The sequence below is a fragment of the Anoplolepis gracilipes genome, chromosome 5 (genome assembly GCF_047496725.1).
Source record: "Anoplolepis gracilipes chromosome 5, ASM4749672v1, whole genome shotgun sequence".
NCBI lineage: Eukaryota > Metazoa > Arthropoda > Insecta > Hymenoptera > Formicidae > Anoplolepis > Anoplolepis gracilipes.
Genome location: NC_132974.1, coordinates 14,284,563 through 14,301,150, shown reverse-complemented (window position 1 = coordinate 14,301,150; position 16,588 = coordinate 14,284,563). Strand labels below are relative to the sequence as shown.

Sequence of the window (16,588 nt, the reverse complement as noted above, 5' to 3'; positions counted from 1 at the left end):
TGATGGCGCTCTTAATTGAGAAGCAACTAAAAAGTATTATAAGTTATTTGGATGGCGATAAATAATTGTTAGTTTAGCTTTTTCACATTTTGATAATTATTTTACGAGCTTACGTCCTCAGTTATTTGAAATACATGGTAATGTAATAATAATGATAAGGAAAAAATGAGAGCATGTTTCGCGATTGAGATGAGATTTCTCAATATTTATTTATCATATATATCTCATATATAGATGAGTTACATATTAAATTATATAGATACAAATTATTATGGAGACAACCACACGTTGCACTGAGCCCTTATATATCGTGGATAAATAAATAAAGATAGAAGGTATATATATAGAAGAGAAAGAAAACAATTAATATTTTAGTCTTACTTCAAGGCACATATCCATTCTACCGCAATCAATCGCGACCGTATTATTAGTATCGTTTTTTTTTTCTTTTTCTTTTTAAATTTCGATCTTGGCGGTTCGTATCCCGTGTTTTCCATGTTTTCTATCGACGCGTCGCAATTATATTTATCAACACTTCACTCTGGACGGATAAACTCGGACGGACTCTGAAAAGGCGTGAATTAAAAATTGACACACCGATTCGACACTATTACGATTAGTATTATATCACACACCGGCAATATAATTTATATATATATATATATGTATATCGCTCCCGACACAGTTGTACTCTAATATTATTGTGTAATTGTACGCGTGATAATAAAACGTGAGAGACGCGTGTGCGCGAAATGTCACTTAAGGTATTGCGAAAAAAATATTTTCTTTTTTTTTTAATTATCTCTTTTTAGTCTCAATTTCATTTGTTGATACGCGACACGTATATATATATATATATATATGCCTTCGAAATTCGATCGCCTTCTTATCGATGAGAATTCGTTTCGATAATTTTATTTTATCGAGGTTTCTTCGCAATAGATATAGGTACATTCTTTTTTTTTATGTTCGCAGCATATTTCCAAATGGAATTTTATATACGTGCCGAAATTTTTTCCACCGACTTTGGATATTCGAGCAAAGGAATATATTATACTTCTCAGGACACTCCGCATACAACAGTGTAGGAGAATGTAAACGCATACCTCTACGCTTCGTCTACTAATTCCATACAACGAAATAACACCGTAATATCGCCGTAATCACGATATTATTATATATACTAATAATGATTAATATAATAATTTCTAAAATCGTCGAGAGAGACGCGACATAAGGGGGATAATAAAATATATATAAGCCGCGGTAGTATATAATATTGCTCACCATAAGTATGTACTACATCGCAAGATTCGTCGACTCGCAATCGAGATTGCGATCTTTATCTCTTCCACGTGTTATACATATGTACATACATTCTTTTTTTTTTTTTTTTTTTTTTTATTACGTGGAAAAAATATAGATCGCGGGAGCAGAAAGTGCGATTGGTAAATGTCACTTGAACGCGGCGATAAAAAATATCGTATGCATCGCGCGTTAATCGATCGATCTGGCACACATACATACATACATGCACACAACATACATAATACATACATATATGTATGTATGTATGTATGTATGTATACGTGTATATACATATGTAAATTGACGCGCTGCTTATACGAATTAATAAAGGACATTCGCTAATTATTCAAAGGCACGATGCGTGAATCGTTTCGCCGCGAGAAATTTAACAATTATTCTCCAGACGAGGAGGAATATCAGTGGAGAAATATAAGACAAAAAAAAAAAAAAAAAGAAATCATGCAATTTAAAAAATGGAAAAGAAAGATCGAGCCGTGGCGAAGAGGCGTGGCGAAAAATGAAGCGTCCACGGAGAAAATCTTACAGTATACATAACTATTACATGTAAAATATTTTCTTTTACAATATTTAATTATTGGAAAGCTAGAATATAATCAAGATATTTATTATTATGAAAATTGTAAATTATACATTTGTTCTATATCATTTGTTAACGATTATGCATTTTTCTATGCCTCAAGATATTTTAAATAATTACTCCTGTAAAATATAATATGATAATACATATATATGTATAATGTACATATATTATATGTTAGTATATTTTATAATCACAAAAGAATTATATTGTAATATTTACTATAATATTTTTTCCGTGAGAGAATCATTGTATCGTGATATCCTGTGGAACAATTAGAATGACGAATTTTTCTCATTTTATTGCCGATTATACATATATTAAAAATTCACGAAATATGTATAGTATATCCGATATGCACTGATATTCCTCATTACGTCGCCGATCACGGCAAATATTTCACGGCGTAATCTAATAATACTTCAATCGATTATAATATGTTTTGCCACACTATCGGCCACATTTTCGGCAACAATAGAGTTCTTATATACGTTATATTATAACACGTTTTAATATGGTCGGGCGGCGTGTTGAGACAATCTCGTTAGGCACACTGAAATCGCGCGATTTCATCTTTACGTATATTAATTATATGATAATAATTAATATTATTATTAGTTCACTGTTAAGGAAGAAGAGATAAGAAATGTATTTGCTTTCATCTTCTCTGATATTTCTTCCTCAATGGTACTTTTTTTCCTCTCAACGTTTCGATCGTAAATTAATCGCGCTTTAATTACGAGATTGATATCTGACGTTATATCGTTTTATGCATACGATTAAATGAAATCGTTGCTTTTGTGAAGTCTTGGAAATGTGGTTGTTTGACAATAACATTGTTTAGCGTTTTATCGCGCAACCGTGATAAAACGAAAAATGATGGCGAAATCCGATAGAATTAAAAATTGATATTGTTTCAGATCGATCTGAGAACGTTGTTATTCGCGTCAATCGAGTGGAACGGGAAGTCGGAGGGGGAGACGTATGGAGGGACGAGAACATTTGTTTCGCCAATGATTCCTGAGAGGCGTTTGCGAGAGAGAGAGAGAAAGAGAGTCACCTTGGCTTGGTTTAGAGAGTGTCCAAGAGGTCGAGGAGCTCCAACTGATTATTTTCGTCCCAGCCGGCGATCAGCAAGCTCGTGAAATCGTCCTCGCTTAGGCTCACCTGCGTTGATTCCGGTACTTCCGACAGGCTGTCCGGAATCGGGGGTGACACGCTACTAGGCGGGGTCTCGTATAGGGTGCTGGATAGACAGCTGGTGGGCGGCGAGCAGCTGTTCTGAAGAACGTTGAGCGTCGTCGTTGCCGTCGTCGTTGTCGTTGTTGCCGTCGTCGTCGTCGTCGTCGTCGTGGCCGTCGTAGATGAGGATTGCTTCTTGGAGTTGCGAATTCGCTGCGAGATTGCCGAACGACGTCTGGACCGTTTGCCCTCCTCCATCCTTTCGAGGTCCAGCTTCCAGAAACCGCCCTTGCCCGGTTCGTCTTTAGAACGCGGTAGTTTGACAAAGCACTTGTTCAACGAAAGATTGTGTCGAATCGAATTCTGCTCCGATAAAAATGAAATAGAAACCATTAATCGCATTTCTAGATATTTAGAGAAAAATAGTAAAATACATACCCTAACAGCACACATGTTCAAAATATGTTTATAAGAGATCCATAGGATGTTTTAACATCTTTTGAACATGTGTGCTGTTAGGATAGTAATATATTTAAATAATATCTTTAATTGTGTTTCAGAAACAAATTCGAGAAAGACATTCCCTTTACCTGCCAAGCTGGATCGGCATACTTGTAAAACAGGAAATTTTCTCGAATCCATGCGTAAATGTTGGAAAGGGAGACCTTATTATTGTTGGCGCGCATCGCGAGACAAATGATAGTGGCGTAAGAGAACGGTGGTTTCGCATCGGGATCCGTTCGATACTTGTCAGCATTTTCTGCGAGATCTAATGGACGAGATGGATAGAAATTGAAGGAAATGTATACATCACACTCAATTTTATATTACACAAATGACTTTCTGCAAGATTTAATAATCTTTATACTCATTTCACTTGCATATAATCGATTCTAATTGTTAATATATAATAATAGTCAATTCTTTCTCGTTTTTCGATTGATTCGTTCTTACGTTACATTCTAGATTATCGTAAATGATTACCTAATTCGGCCTTGACCAAGGGCGACAGTTTCTTCGGGGGTTGACGGACGACCGGCGGGGGCGATGGTGAACAAGGCGGCGTCGGCAAGCCGGACGCGCTGGTGATATCCAACGATTGCAGCCAGGAGAGGCTCGTCAATTCTGCCTCGACTCCGTCGACATCGTCCGTGCTGCTGTCCATACTGCTGCTGTCCATTGCGGCGGTGGTGGCGGTGGGCGAGAACTCCTCCTCCGTCGATACTTCAACTTCCGCCAGGTCTATCCTCATTTTTAGGTCCGTCTCTCATCACCCGAGTATTACTAGCGCAACGCAACACCTACGCAGACCAATTATCACCTTTGTATAGCATGATTTTTTCTCAGAACGCACACAGTTGTGTACAAAATTAATAGGTTTTCATCTGATTCAATTATTCTTTAATTAGATCTTTTGTAGATGAATGATGAATATGCGTAATATAATAATAATTTTTTTTCGAAAGACAATCGTGATACTTTTTCAGGATGCACTTTTCTACTATTGAATACTTTTCTCTCACGAAGGGATTCGCTCTAGATGGTATATATATTGTACGATACGTGCGGGTATATATAGTTGTCTATTTGTATTAACGTTGAATTCCGAATTATACAGTTTTTAAATCATCCGATACTTTGAACTCGTGTGATTCACTGGGTCACCGAAATGTTTTCTGACGTCACGAAAAAGATGGCATATCACTTGGCGCGAAAAAGTTTTATTTTTTTATTTTTTTTTTTTTTTTTTTTTTTTGTTTAGTCTCGCGCATTAATGTTATATATCAACACGATACACATTATGAATTACATAAATTTTCAACAAGAACACACGTGTCACTTTACAGGAAAATGGAAACTTTTCAATGATGCGTCATTCGTCGACATTTGTTCGTGGAAAGAGAGGTGGAACATCGATCACAATCCTCCGGTACGCAGAGAGAAGAGTTTCGACAAAGATTTCTCAAATTCACGTGAAAAAAAAAGAAGAAAAAAAATCAAACGAAATGAAAAATTCTTCCTCGCAATGCTTTGAATAGGTAAGATATACGTACGTATACATAAATATACTAAAATAAGCGGTGAGACGCGTGCGTGCACACGGCACAGCCGGACGAGTTGGACTGGTGGTAGCAAGGGGTGGAACGCGCCTGTGTCTACCTGCTTACTTTAGCGACCTGACGGAGGTGTACGCGCGTGCGGTGACAGGTGCTGGGTTCCCTTTTGCACAGGTGGACCATGCACACGCGCCAGTCGGACGACCCTCTTTCCTTTTCGTCGACCCTCTCCCAACTGAAACTAACAGGGGAGTTTACCCCTGTAATTCTGATCATAGCGAGTAGCGTCGGCGTCGAAACATTTCAAACCGCGGACGATATGTAACGATAAAAAAGACGACGCATTAATTGAATTATAGAATATATCGATTATATAAGACTCTTTTTATCAAGTCTCTCTCCAGAAAATTAATTTTCTTCAATAAAAAATATTTTTATATTTTTTAACGAATGTAGACGTAATGCGTCGTCACATTTATATATACATGTACCGTTTGACCTTGAATTATTTTTATATTAACTATGCGGGCTAATTATATATTTAAAAATTTGAATATATTTAGATAATTTTTAGCGTACATAATATATTTACATATTTACTTTAATGAAAAATTTGCAAGAGTTTTTCTCTATTTATTTATATATTTCTATAGAAATAAGTATGTGAGAAATGTTTGAATATCTGATAAAATAATAAGTCATCTCTGTGCTGTTTTTGACAAAAAATGATCGATTTCAGATTTCCCGAGACCTGAATTATCCTATAATAACATATCTTTTCACGAAGGGGCAATCGGAAGAAAGCGGTATGTGATACGTGCGTTTCTCCTGCGTCGTAGGCGGGGGTGGACATAGTCGTCTTGCTTGGTACAAGTGCCTCCATTGATCGAATCAGGGGGAGGCAGCGACCGCCAGTTACGATAAACTGGCATGCGAGAGAGAGGGGTAAGAGCCACGGCCATTCGACCGGGACGAGAGAATGGCGCGCGAGATTCACCCCCGGATCTTCGTGATCATTGGTCGACGTTCGTACGGGATCGTTAGAGCACGAGATTCGTCCGCTCTGAATTAACAGAAACGAGAGACAGTGTCGCACGCGATACGTACACGTAGACACTTTTGGGCGTTCTACGAAAAATTGACCCTCCTCCAGGAAAGAAGGGATAAATGTCTTCTTGAGGTGGACAAAATTATCTTACGTAAAAGAATACTTTTTTTGCGATAAAAATAAAAATTGTAGGAGAATTAAAGCTATTTCGATTAAGATGTATGCGATCAATTTTTTTTTTACTAAGGTACATAATATAACTGTATCGTATCTCGCGACGAGTTCACCGTTGGACATGTCTCGAGATACCCCGAAATGATTATTAGATTCCTGAATTATTTTTTAGCGAATTGATTACACAAGATTGATGTCATATAATATTCGTTCCAGTCAATATATAATATACACAAAAGCGCAGAAATCGTAAAATAAAAGGGATGTTTTATTGGAAAATCTATAAGTTCTATTAATTCTGGCAATGCGTTGTGATACGCAAAGTATGAACATCGATTTATAAACTACTTTTTTATACAACTATATTTTCGTGAAAGGAATTATTTAAGCGCCCGATATGTATATAGTACACCTTAATGGATATCACTTTTATGTGTTATTACTGTTTCATATATATATATATATATATATATATATATATATATATACGACCGTTTCCAATTGATGCTTTCAAACAAAACAAGGAAAAATATTCATTAATTCATTATTTTGAAAACATTATTAGCAATATATATAACTATGAAATTATATATCTGCAATTTTTATTGAAACTTTAAATGGATTGTAATCGTTTTCAATTGATGTAGTTTCAAAACAAGTATATATAGATATAAAAATAGTTGAGCTTTATTATTAGTGCAGATATGTATAAAAGCCGGTCTATAATGGCAGTAAGCGGTACAGAGTAAGGAGTAAGAAGTAAGGAGTATGAAATGGGATTTGCCCATTTCGTTACTCCCGGCTTTTAATTCGTCAGTTGTTACTTCTTACTCTTTACTCTGTATCGCTTACTGCCATTGTAGACTGGCCTTAATAGATTACGATGAAAAAATATTACGTCACACATATCTAAAGAAATTTATTCTTTTATTGAACTATACGATATATATATATATATATATATACACACACACACACACGAGATTTTTACTTGTGAAATAAAAACTAGGAATCGAGAGACTTAATATAATTAACATCGTCATTAATTTTTTATCTGACGTAGCTGATATTGCTCTCCGTATCATTAAATTAATTAATTTACATGTGAATATTTATATATATATATATATATATATATATATATATATATATATATATATATACATATTAGCGATTCGGAGACAGCTTGTCTTAAATTTCTAAGAGAATTTTCATGCGCAGGTTCTGGTGGGATTTGAACAAACAACGGTGTGAAAAGAATTTGGACGGACGCCATCGCCAAGGATCTTCTACATCGTCGTTAGTGAAAGTATCTGTGCGGCCGACGATCAATAATCTCCTGGGAACATCCGTTCCCCTGGCGGCCCTACCGGGTTATCCAGCTGGCTGGCTACCCCGCCGACGGTGGTGGTAGCAGTAGCAGAAGCAGAAACAGCAGCAGCACCCTGCCAGTATCAGCAATAACCAGCAGCACCTGCTGCCTTCTTTCCCCGCGCGTCAGGTTGTGAGTCACTACCATGCTTTCATTGCACGTTTACCCTGCTTGCGCGCTCGCTAAAGCGACGTATCACGTGCAACAACGTAACATTATGCGCCATGTAAAAGGACATAATGGGACCAGTAGTATACTACTGTACTATCTCTGTTTGCGAATCGATTTTCACATTATTACAAGACGATGTATTTTCATCGTCGCGCACCTTGCGTTCGATTATGTCTACAATTATATGTATAAATGGCTATAATGCGTAAACCAATAAATTTTTTAAAAATAGACACTCGTATGTAACATGGAATAAAAAATAGATACGCGATGATTCTTTCATGTACGATGTAAGATTTTTTATTTACTTTTGAATCATGTTTAACGCAATCGTTTGACGGTTTTTTTAATTTGAATGATTATAATGGTATCTCTGGTGATTATTAAATAGATTAATAGCATGGCTGGCAGGGCTGTCTCCTTGAGAAAAAGTTGGTCGAGTTTGATGGAGCGTGTCCTCATGGGAAATAGTAACAGGTCATCGCGGTAGCAATGATGTGGACATATTTCAATGGACAATTTAAAAGAACGGATAATATACGCGGTAGTTACGGATATAGACTCTCCGACGCGAGTCAGAGTTCCGGGAGGGCGGAGGCGCTCGGAGGTGCATCAAATATTCAAGAAAATTGATTCCGACGAGTGCAGCAGCAGCACAGTAGCAGACATAATCTACATCGTCGCGATCGACGGCGATAATGACGTCCGTGCAGAAACGTGGGATTATTTTATGACCGAGCATTTCTTTTAGTATCAAAGATGCAGAAATAGGAAAAAAAATCAGACATTGGAGTTGTCAAGTTTTTGAATTATTGAAAAAAAATTGCCATTTAAAATTTCTTTAATTAAAATTTCCTTTCGGTTTCTCTTCAACTTTTAAATGTTGGTATTTTTAGATTTTTCGGTTACATTATTTTTTACATGATAAGATAATTCGTTGAGAAACTTTACGATGTAACTTATCGGGCTAAATTTCGCGACAATACATATGCTTAAAATATAATCCAAAGAAATATACTCACCGAAATCACCAAATACGTATTTAACGTGCACTTATATATAATTGTTGAAGATAGAAAGTAAATGGTAAAATAGTAGATAGTCTTTGCATCATTTTGAAAATATTATTCAAATATTGCTAATTTCTTTTCCATAAAATCAATACTTTAATATCGTATAATTCTGCCGAGTATTCCATATAATATGTTTCAAATTAGAAATATTTATCAGCACACGCGATAAATAATCAAATATTAATTTTAAAACACTCTTCTCCAATTAAACTGAATTTTACAAACGATTTTATTCATTATATCTCTTGCAAAATTCGAGAACGTTTTATATCGTCAAAAAATAATTATTAACGCGCCGGCGGTTCTTCAAGAACTAACGACTATCACCGCAAAGCACCATCAGCACCGTCAACCACCATTGTACCGCCATCTTCTTACCTGTTCAAACGGTACCATTACGACAGGTGCGCGACCGCCCCCAGAATTATCGATTATAGCTATAATTTGTTCTTGCCAAGTTTACTTTCGTGTAAAAAAATGCGATAAAATAGTTTGGTCGACTAACATAAATATAAGAACACTTTGCAAATATGTGTGTATATATAAGTATCGTGAGAAATATCAAATTTGTTTTATTTCACACAAAAATTTCGTCGCAAAAAAAAATTTGTAAGTCGATGCGGTTCTTTTCTTTTGTTTCCTAAATTATTTTAGAGATTATGGTAGAAAAAAAAAATATTTTTAATTAGGTACGCGCAAAAAGAACACGTAATAAACATTGGCAAAAAGTTTTCTTCCAACATTCGTAGTCAGGCGAAATGCACCTGGACCCGCAGCTTTTAAAACCTGCTCGCGTGCGTCGAGTCGCCATACGTGAAAGATAAGAAAACTCGTCGATTGGTTATAAAAGGAATCACCAAGGCGTGAAAACTCGACGCACGCGAGCCGGAAAGTTCAATGTCAGTACATATGCAAGGAGGAAGAAAATGTATCAGTGTTTCGCGCTGTAAATGTCAATGATTTATTTCCATTACATTACAGCACTCCTAACATTTGAGATACTCGTATTTAAACCTGTCCTAAGAAAATCATCAAAAAACGGCCAATATTTGAGTGTATCCTCGATATCAATTTGGCTAGATTAATTCGCCTAGGGTATCTTTCGCTCCTGTAACGTTGTTTAAAAACAAAATGATGGAAATCAAGATTTAATTATACAAGGCAAGATATAATTATGCGTACATATAGGTGTGTATATACACATACATACGCATACGTATGATCTGCTGGAAATTCTAATTCAGATAAGTCGCGCCGCAAGAATTATAGAACCCGAGAAGAATTATCGGTACGCGACATGTATTTACAAGTATTAATGTATTTATATTGAATGGGAGAAAGAGAAAGATAAAAAGAGATAAAGATGACGCAACAGGAGAAAAAGACAATGTATGCGCCATCATTCAATATTTAATGAAGCTCGCCAGCTTGTCTCGATACACACTTTTACGCATTTTCTATCGCATGACCGTTTCACATGACCGTCCACAAGAATACAATTCTAAGAGCAAGACGACGACATACGACGAGAACTATCGTCGATTTCGCTATCTACGTTAGATCGTTGGAATGCGCGGTAATCGTTCATATTCAAAGAGAGAGTCTGATGAGAAAACCGCGATACTATGATGTGATGATACACTCTGTTGTCGTCGCTCTGCCGCTTAAATTGTTTTTTTTTCTGTTTTCTTTTTTTTTTTCAATTAATCATTCTTAAGGTTGATTCGTAGTAAATGGCGTGACTCCATTATTAGCCATATTGTCCAAAACTCCGCTGATGTACGCCGCAACATCGATCGACGCTTCTTCCGCTCGTCTGATGAACGGATGTTCCAGCAATTTATTGTACTTGGGTCGCTGTGTCTCTTCCTTAATTAAACTTTAACAAAAAAAAAAAAAAAAAAAAAAAAAGATGATTTTAATTTCAATCAAGTATTTCGGTATATATTTTCGATGAATAGGATGTGAGAAATGATCCTACCATGTATTCACAAAGTTCACAAAGTCCATAGTGAAATGATTTCCGTTCTCATTGGGGGAAAGTCGTGGTGGATCACCTTGAACAACTTGATAGAGCTGTTCAAAGACAGAGTTCCATTTTGGATATGGAAAGTATCCCGTGGCAACTTCCATCAGCGTGATACCTAACGACCATACGTCGCTTCGTACGTCGTAACCACGTGCGCGTTGCGGGTCTATCCTTTCCGGCTAAATAATAATTATGATGATATTACGAAACATAGATAATTCAATAATTCTCGCTCGTTATTATATTAATATTTAAATAATTTGCTAAACTTACAGCCATATATGGTCTACAGCCAGCGTCCCGAGTCCTCGCGATCGAGTCCACAAGCTGGCCGGATATACCAAAGTCGCACAATTTTATGTTACCTCGTCGGTCCAATAAAATATTACTAGGTTTCACATCCCTATGAATTATTCTTAGCTTTTCCTTGAGGTAATTCAGTGCTTTTACAGTAGCCACTGTAATTTTGCCTAGAATACATTCCGGTATCCTCTCGTTTAATCTCTCATAGATAAACTTGTAAAACTTATCTAACGACGTGTCCATGAGTTCCATGCAAATCCAACAATCTCCCTGTGTGTAAAAAGATAAGATAAGATAATGCAACTGTTTTTGTTATTTTCACGCGCGATATCGCGATCAAAGTGTGTACCTCTTTAAATAAAGCTCCATAAAATTGCACGATACACGGACACTCGTTTGACTTCATCACAACTTCCAAGTCCATTAATAATTGCTTTTGTTCTCTTTCATCCACAGTAGAGCGAATTCTCTGAGATATAATTTGAGTCACTTTTAACAATTTCAGCGCATTATTTCAGCAGAATTATGAGAATTGTATCGCCAATTTACCTTCACAGCCATAACGGTATTGCTTATCCTATGAATCATCTTATTTACAGTTCCAAATCCTCCTCGTCCTATTTCTCCAAGATCCTGAAGATCTTCGCTTGTAAAATCATAAACCATGTCTGGAGATAATTGCAATTTACCGGTAGTTTGCATAGACTGGCACATTCGCAGTTTGTCTCTACAAAAAGCTTTATTGTAACTTTCTTCACACACACAAAAAATGTATATTTTGTTTATTTATTTATTTTTTGTTTATCAATTCCATACCTTGCCTTATCGGGAAGAAACTCTTGCTGCTGTATTATATTGCGAGGTCGAGCTGGCAGCTTAGGTAGAGATAAAGGCAGACTTGGGCGTGAGGATCTATTTGTGGCGAATCAAAAAGGATGCAGCGATCTTATTAGACAGAAACGATAAAATAAATATTTATAAAACTATGTCGCTTGCTAAGATCTCACATTGGTGGACATGCTGTGGCTCCCGTTGAATTCGACAATGAGGAATTTGTGGAATTGGTAAACGATAAATTATTGCCTTGCGTTTGAAAACTAAGTTTCAGCTGTCTTCGCCTCTCTGTAACGTAACAAGCCATGACCAAAGGATGGATTATAGGAGTTGAAAAAAAATCTTGTTCATCGTCATTATTATTTTAACATGTCAAAGATCTTTTACCCTCGCACATACCCGACATCTCGTTCTGGACGTCGTTGTTTGTTCGAAAATCCATTCGTGGAAAGTTGAAAGATCTGGCAGAACCTGCAACGCAATCAGGTCGGGATTCGATTAGCGATCAGCCAGAGGGTAAACGACGCGGACGACATCGCGGAGACTGTGCTCCTCGTGTCAACGCGGGATAACGTCACGACGGTTAGGTTAGGTTAGGTTTTCCATGGTCGTTGGGGCCATGGGCCATGGACCATGGGGCCATGGTCGACGATCGCGTAGCGAGAGGGGAGATTAAAAAGTTAAAAGGAGCGGCAACGCGATTACCTTGGCCGGTTTGCCCCGACGAGTTGGCCTGATTCTCCGCCATTCTGGGTCCGGCGAGCTCCGGGCTCCGGGCTCCGGCTACCCTCGAGCAGCGCGTCGCCTCGTGAAAGGCGTTCTCTCTCCCTTCTAGAAGACCTTCTCGTTCTCGCAAGAACTCGACAGCCTGGCGTTACACGGCAGTCGCACCATTTGGCCAATCTCTTCTTGTGGAAGCGACAACGATGTTTTCTTTCCCCTCCTGTGTCTCCGAGTCGATAAACACGTCGCCAAGTTACACGTTAACCTCCACTCCTTCCCGTTAATCACCGCGAGACGTTACCGTAAACTCCTCGTCCGTCACGAACATTTGGCTACACGACGAGTACGGACGTGCACAAGGTATACATTACGACACGGTACACGGTACACGATATCGTCCAGTGAATATACACAACACACAGGAGGCTAATGAGCGATTTACATGAAAATCTACTTGTCAAGTACGGTAATTGTCGATCGGCCAATCAAAATTCTTGCCCCTTTTATCCCGATTGGTTGATCAAACGCTCGGAAATTCATTGCCAGCATTGAAAATCTCTAAGGTACAGGGTACAGGGTCTGTTCGTTTTAGGTTTTAGCTCAACTGGCTGCACTAGTTCCAGAGTTTATCTTTCTTCTTCCAATGCAAAAGGAAAAAGATAAACTCTGAATTAGTGGCATCAAGTTCAGCTAAAACCGACAGACCTCTTATGTCACGTAAATTATAGATTTCCAGTATTGGCGATGAATTTTCGAACACAATCCTGATTACGATCGAGCTACGAGTCCTCGAAACGTCATTCTATCCTTGTCTTATGTTCTATGAAAATAAAGATGAAATGTTTCGAAACATTCGTAGCGCAGTTCTTGATCGCAATTCTCGACGTAATATATTTATAGTAATTTGTCCGCTATCATTCGCATAATTGAAAACATCAGTTCGACAAGGATAGCATTTATTATCCACATCACTTTACATTTATTCCATAACCAATTGATGGCCGGCTTTTAATTATCCCTTTAAATAAATAGAGCGGATCGAGGCCAGTAAATTTAGAAGAAAACATCACAGGATATAAGAAAATGGCTAATTTACGTTTATCTGTCATGTCGATGACAAATTTATTAAAGAATTATGGATTCAGCAGGTGAGAGATTTGAATGAGAAATTATCATTAAAACTGCAACATCTCTTTCTAACAGTTTTTGCTAAATGTTTCTTACTCGTTTCAGATGCACTCTTACAAGTTTTAGAAGGGAATACAGTGTCTTTCCTAAACATTATATTGACCCAATATATAGAAAAGAAGAACAGGAAGCTCTGCAAAAAGAGGAAGCGATGAAGGTCGCTCACCAACAGATCAAACCAGCAAAAGTCACTGATACGTGTTCAGAGTTTTACGACGCTAGAGTGTTGTAAGAAATCGTCCCAATTTATTCTATTGCAAATTTTTTTTGCATCTGCTTGATAATTTATTTCTCGATTATATATCTAGAAAATTTGTCAACACTCTTATGAGGCATGGAAATAGACAATTAGCAAGGACATTGGTAACTAAATCTTTTGAAGGAATCAAAAGGATACAGTTGCAATGTTATCACAGGGCAGAAACAGAGGAAGAGAAAAATAATATCGAACTAGATCCATTTGTGATTTTCCATCAAGCTGTTGATAATTGTACGCCTATTTTACATTTAATAAACTGTAGAAAAGGGGGTATCACGTATCAGGTAACAGTTTAATACAAAGTTATTTAATTATCAGATTAATCGATACAATGAGATTCAAATTATTATTTTTTTTTTTCTTTAGGTTCCTGTCCCAATTTCACCTATACTGGCACAGCATAAATCCATGAAATGGTTGATTGAAGCAGCAAACGAGAAGGAGGATGATCAGAGATTTTACGATACATTAGCTAAAGAATTTGTCTTGGCTTCTCAGAATAAGGTTTACAAGTTTTGTCAACTTGGAATATAAATTTATTTCTACTCCATTTGTAAAATACATATTACAATGATGCGTATTGTTCCAGGGTCGTGCAGTTAAATGGAAAGAAGAATTACATAAAAAATGCCAGGCTAATCGGGCTTATGCACACTTTAGATGGTTATAGAATGAAAAACGTAGATTTTGTTTAAAAATAAAATAATTTTAATTTAAGTATACGATCAATGTGATTTTTTATGCAATATATTTACACATATACATATGTGTAGAAACTTAATCCGTTCCAAGTATATATTTAAAACTGTCTGCATTAATTATTCGTCCTAGTTTCATATTAATCTTTAATGTTGGTTTTAGCGAACTGACTATTACTTTCTTGTACAAAGAGTCAGTGATACTGATCGGATTATCCGATATGGGAATAATGTCGTCGATAGTAGTCTCCAAGTCTATTCTCTTCCCCCAGTAATCTACATAAGATAATATTACTTTTTGCTTATCCTTTACATATACATATCCTATGAGATTGTTGCATAAAATTGTAAAACTATGCACCCATAGTGTTACTAAAACACCTGTAAACAAAAAAGAGAGCATTTACTTACTGGGAACGGGTTTTTATATGTTCTTAAAGCAGTAATTTGTAGAATTTTATACCACTTGCTATGCATGAACTGGTTATGTCAAACGGCACAATATCCATCAAATTAAGTCCAGCCATCGCAGGTGCATACGCTAATATGAATATAGTGAGCCGATATTTTGTGACATTCATGGCACTAACGTACCTGATATAAGGAAAGCTATAGATTATTTTGTAATCGGGAAACTTTATCGACGCAGTTTCCACCTCTCGCTTTTCCTCGTTTTTAGCCGCAGCATGACATAATCTGCCGACCTGAAGTCCAACATTACTCGAAGGGCGATATAAAGATCGTTTGCAAAGATTTGTCAACAGTCGGAAATACATGTGTGAAGGAGAGAGGTTTTATTATAATAATAATAAACTCTACGAAACCGGGAACTATCATCACCAGCGAAGAGGTTATAGTAAACACGAGACGCACATGAGACTGCTTATGCAACTAAGGATAAACAAGATTTTTGCTGTGTAAAAACGAGCATTAGATTTATTATTTTTTATTAGAGATTTATATCGCATTTATCGTTGTATACGAAATATACAAGTATCTATATGCGGATATTGAAAGAAAAAAGGCGTAAATTATAAGCAAGAGTTAAAGGACCATCTATAGTGCAACTGTCATTGTAGATTTTAATTTTTAATTAATTTTCTCGTCATACGCTTAGAAATTATATCGATGACAGATGCAATAACGTAATTTTATGGAATTAGACGTGCGTTTTGTTGCAAAATTTTAATTGCATTTTCTTTTTCTTCATTCGATTCTACGATTATCTCGTTTTGGAAATAAAAAGTCCGCTTGCTGCGCTTTATTTTTCCTTTAAAATCGGATAAAAATTCTTTGAAAAATCATTTATTAAACCCAGAGAAAGTAAAATTGCGAAACAATTTGATTCATCGGCCGACACTCTTTCCTTCTCTAAGTCGTTTTCCTTGTCGGAAAATAATTTTGCGCCCCCGACTCCCAACTTCAAAATAATCCGCAACGCGAAGCGAGAGAGGAATAGAGGGGAGAGAGAAAGAGAGAGAGAGAGAGCGGTGACAGTCGCGGCGCATGCGCGCGGCAACTTGGGACTGGCATCACTGACTCGACTAGTGTGTCTCGATCGCTCGGCCGTT

At 36.8% G+C, this 16,588-nt stretch overlaps 4 protein-coding genes and 1 long non-coding RNA gene across 8 annotated transcripts; 2 read left to right on the top strand and 3 right to left on the bottom strand.

Moving 5' to 3' along the window:
* The first annotated feature begins 56 nt into the window (after window positions 1-56).
* LOC140666331 (uncharacterized) lies at window positions 57-1,062 on the top strand. The gene is made up of 3 exons (XR_012046745.1): window positions 57-137; window positions 260-335; window positions 976-1,062. It is a non-coding gene; the product is annotated as an uncharacterized lncRNA (long non-coding RNA).
* Window positions 166-9,793, bottom strand: LOC140666328 (forkhead box protein J1-A). 3 transcript variants are annotated; one of them, XM_072893391.1, is made up of 5 exons: window positions 8,933-9,793; window positions 5,257-5,386; window positions 4,073-4,389; window positions 3,679-3,857; window positions 166-3,451 (listed from the first exon to the last, which is right to left on the bottom strand). In XM_072893391.1, the coding sequence occupies exons 3-5, from the start codon at window positions 4,338-4,340 to the stop codon at window positions 2,978-2,980; spliced, it is 921 nt and encodes a 306-aa protein (XP_072749492.1). In that variant the 5' UTR covers window positions 4,341-4,389; window positions 5,257-5,386; window positions 8,933-9,793; the 3' UTR covers window positions 166-2,977. The 3 variants fall into 3 exon arrangements, with proteins under 3 accessions (XP_072749492.1, XP_072749491.1, XP_072749490.1); XM_072893390.1 differs by having other exon boundaries at window positions 167-3,451; window positions 5,143-5,386; XM_072893389.1 differs by lacking the exon at window positions 5,257-5,386 and having other exon boundaries at window positions 167-3,451.
* A 127-nt stretch (window positions 9,794-9,920) lies between these two features.
* On the bottom strand, window positions 9,921-13,288 carry LOC140666327 (dual specificity mitogen-activated protein kinase kinase 4). 2 transcript variants are annotated; one of them, XM_072893387.1, is made up of 9 exons: window positions 12,855-13,288; window positions 12,537-12,620; window positions 12,323-12,437; window positions 12,132-12,227; window positions 11,865-12,042; window positions 11,665-11,784; window positions 11,286-11,585; window positions 10,965-11,191; window positions 9,921-10,862 (listed from the first exon to the last, which is right to left on the bottom strand). In XM_072893387.1, the coding sequence occupies exons 1-9, from the start codon at window positions 12,895-12,897 to the stop codon at window positions 10,697-10,699; spliced, it is 1,329 nt and encodes a 442-aa protein (XP_072749488.1). In that variant the 5' UTR covers window positions 12,898-13,288; the 3' UTR covers window positions 9,921-10,696. The 2 variants fall into 2 exon arrangements, with proteins under 2 accessions (XP_072749488.1, XP_072749489.1); XM_072893388.1 differs by having other exon boundaries at window positions 12,549-12,620; window positions 12,855-13,287.
* A 424-nt stretch (window positions 13,289-13,712) lies between these two features.
* Window positions 13,713-15,041, top strand: Mrps7 (mitochondrial ribosomal protein S7). The gene is made up of 5 exons (XM_072893392.1): window positions 13,713-14,020; window positions 14,106-14,288; window positions 14,369-14,603; window positions 14,686-14,823; window positions 14,909-15,041. Exons 1-5 carry the CDS (start codon window positions 13,956-13,958, stop codon window positions 14,987-14,989), a joined length of 702 nt encoding a protein of 233 aa, XP_072749493.1. The 5' UTR covers window positions 13,713-13,955; the 3' UTR covers window positions 14,990-15,041.
* LOC140666330 (transmembrane protein 186-like) lies at window positions 14,833-16,580 on the bottom strand. Its single transcript, XM_072893394.1, has 2 exons — window positions 15,481-16,580; window positions 14,833-15,398 (listed from the first exon to the last, which is right to left on the bottom strand). Exons 1-2 carry the CDS (start codon window positions 15,791-15,793, stop codon window positions 15,097-15,099), a joined length of 615 nt encoding a protein of 204 aa, XP_072749495.1. The 5' UTR covers window positions 15,794-16,580; the 3' UTR covers window positions 14,833-15,096.
* Between the last annotated feature and the right edge of the window lie 8 nt (window positions 16,581-16,588).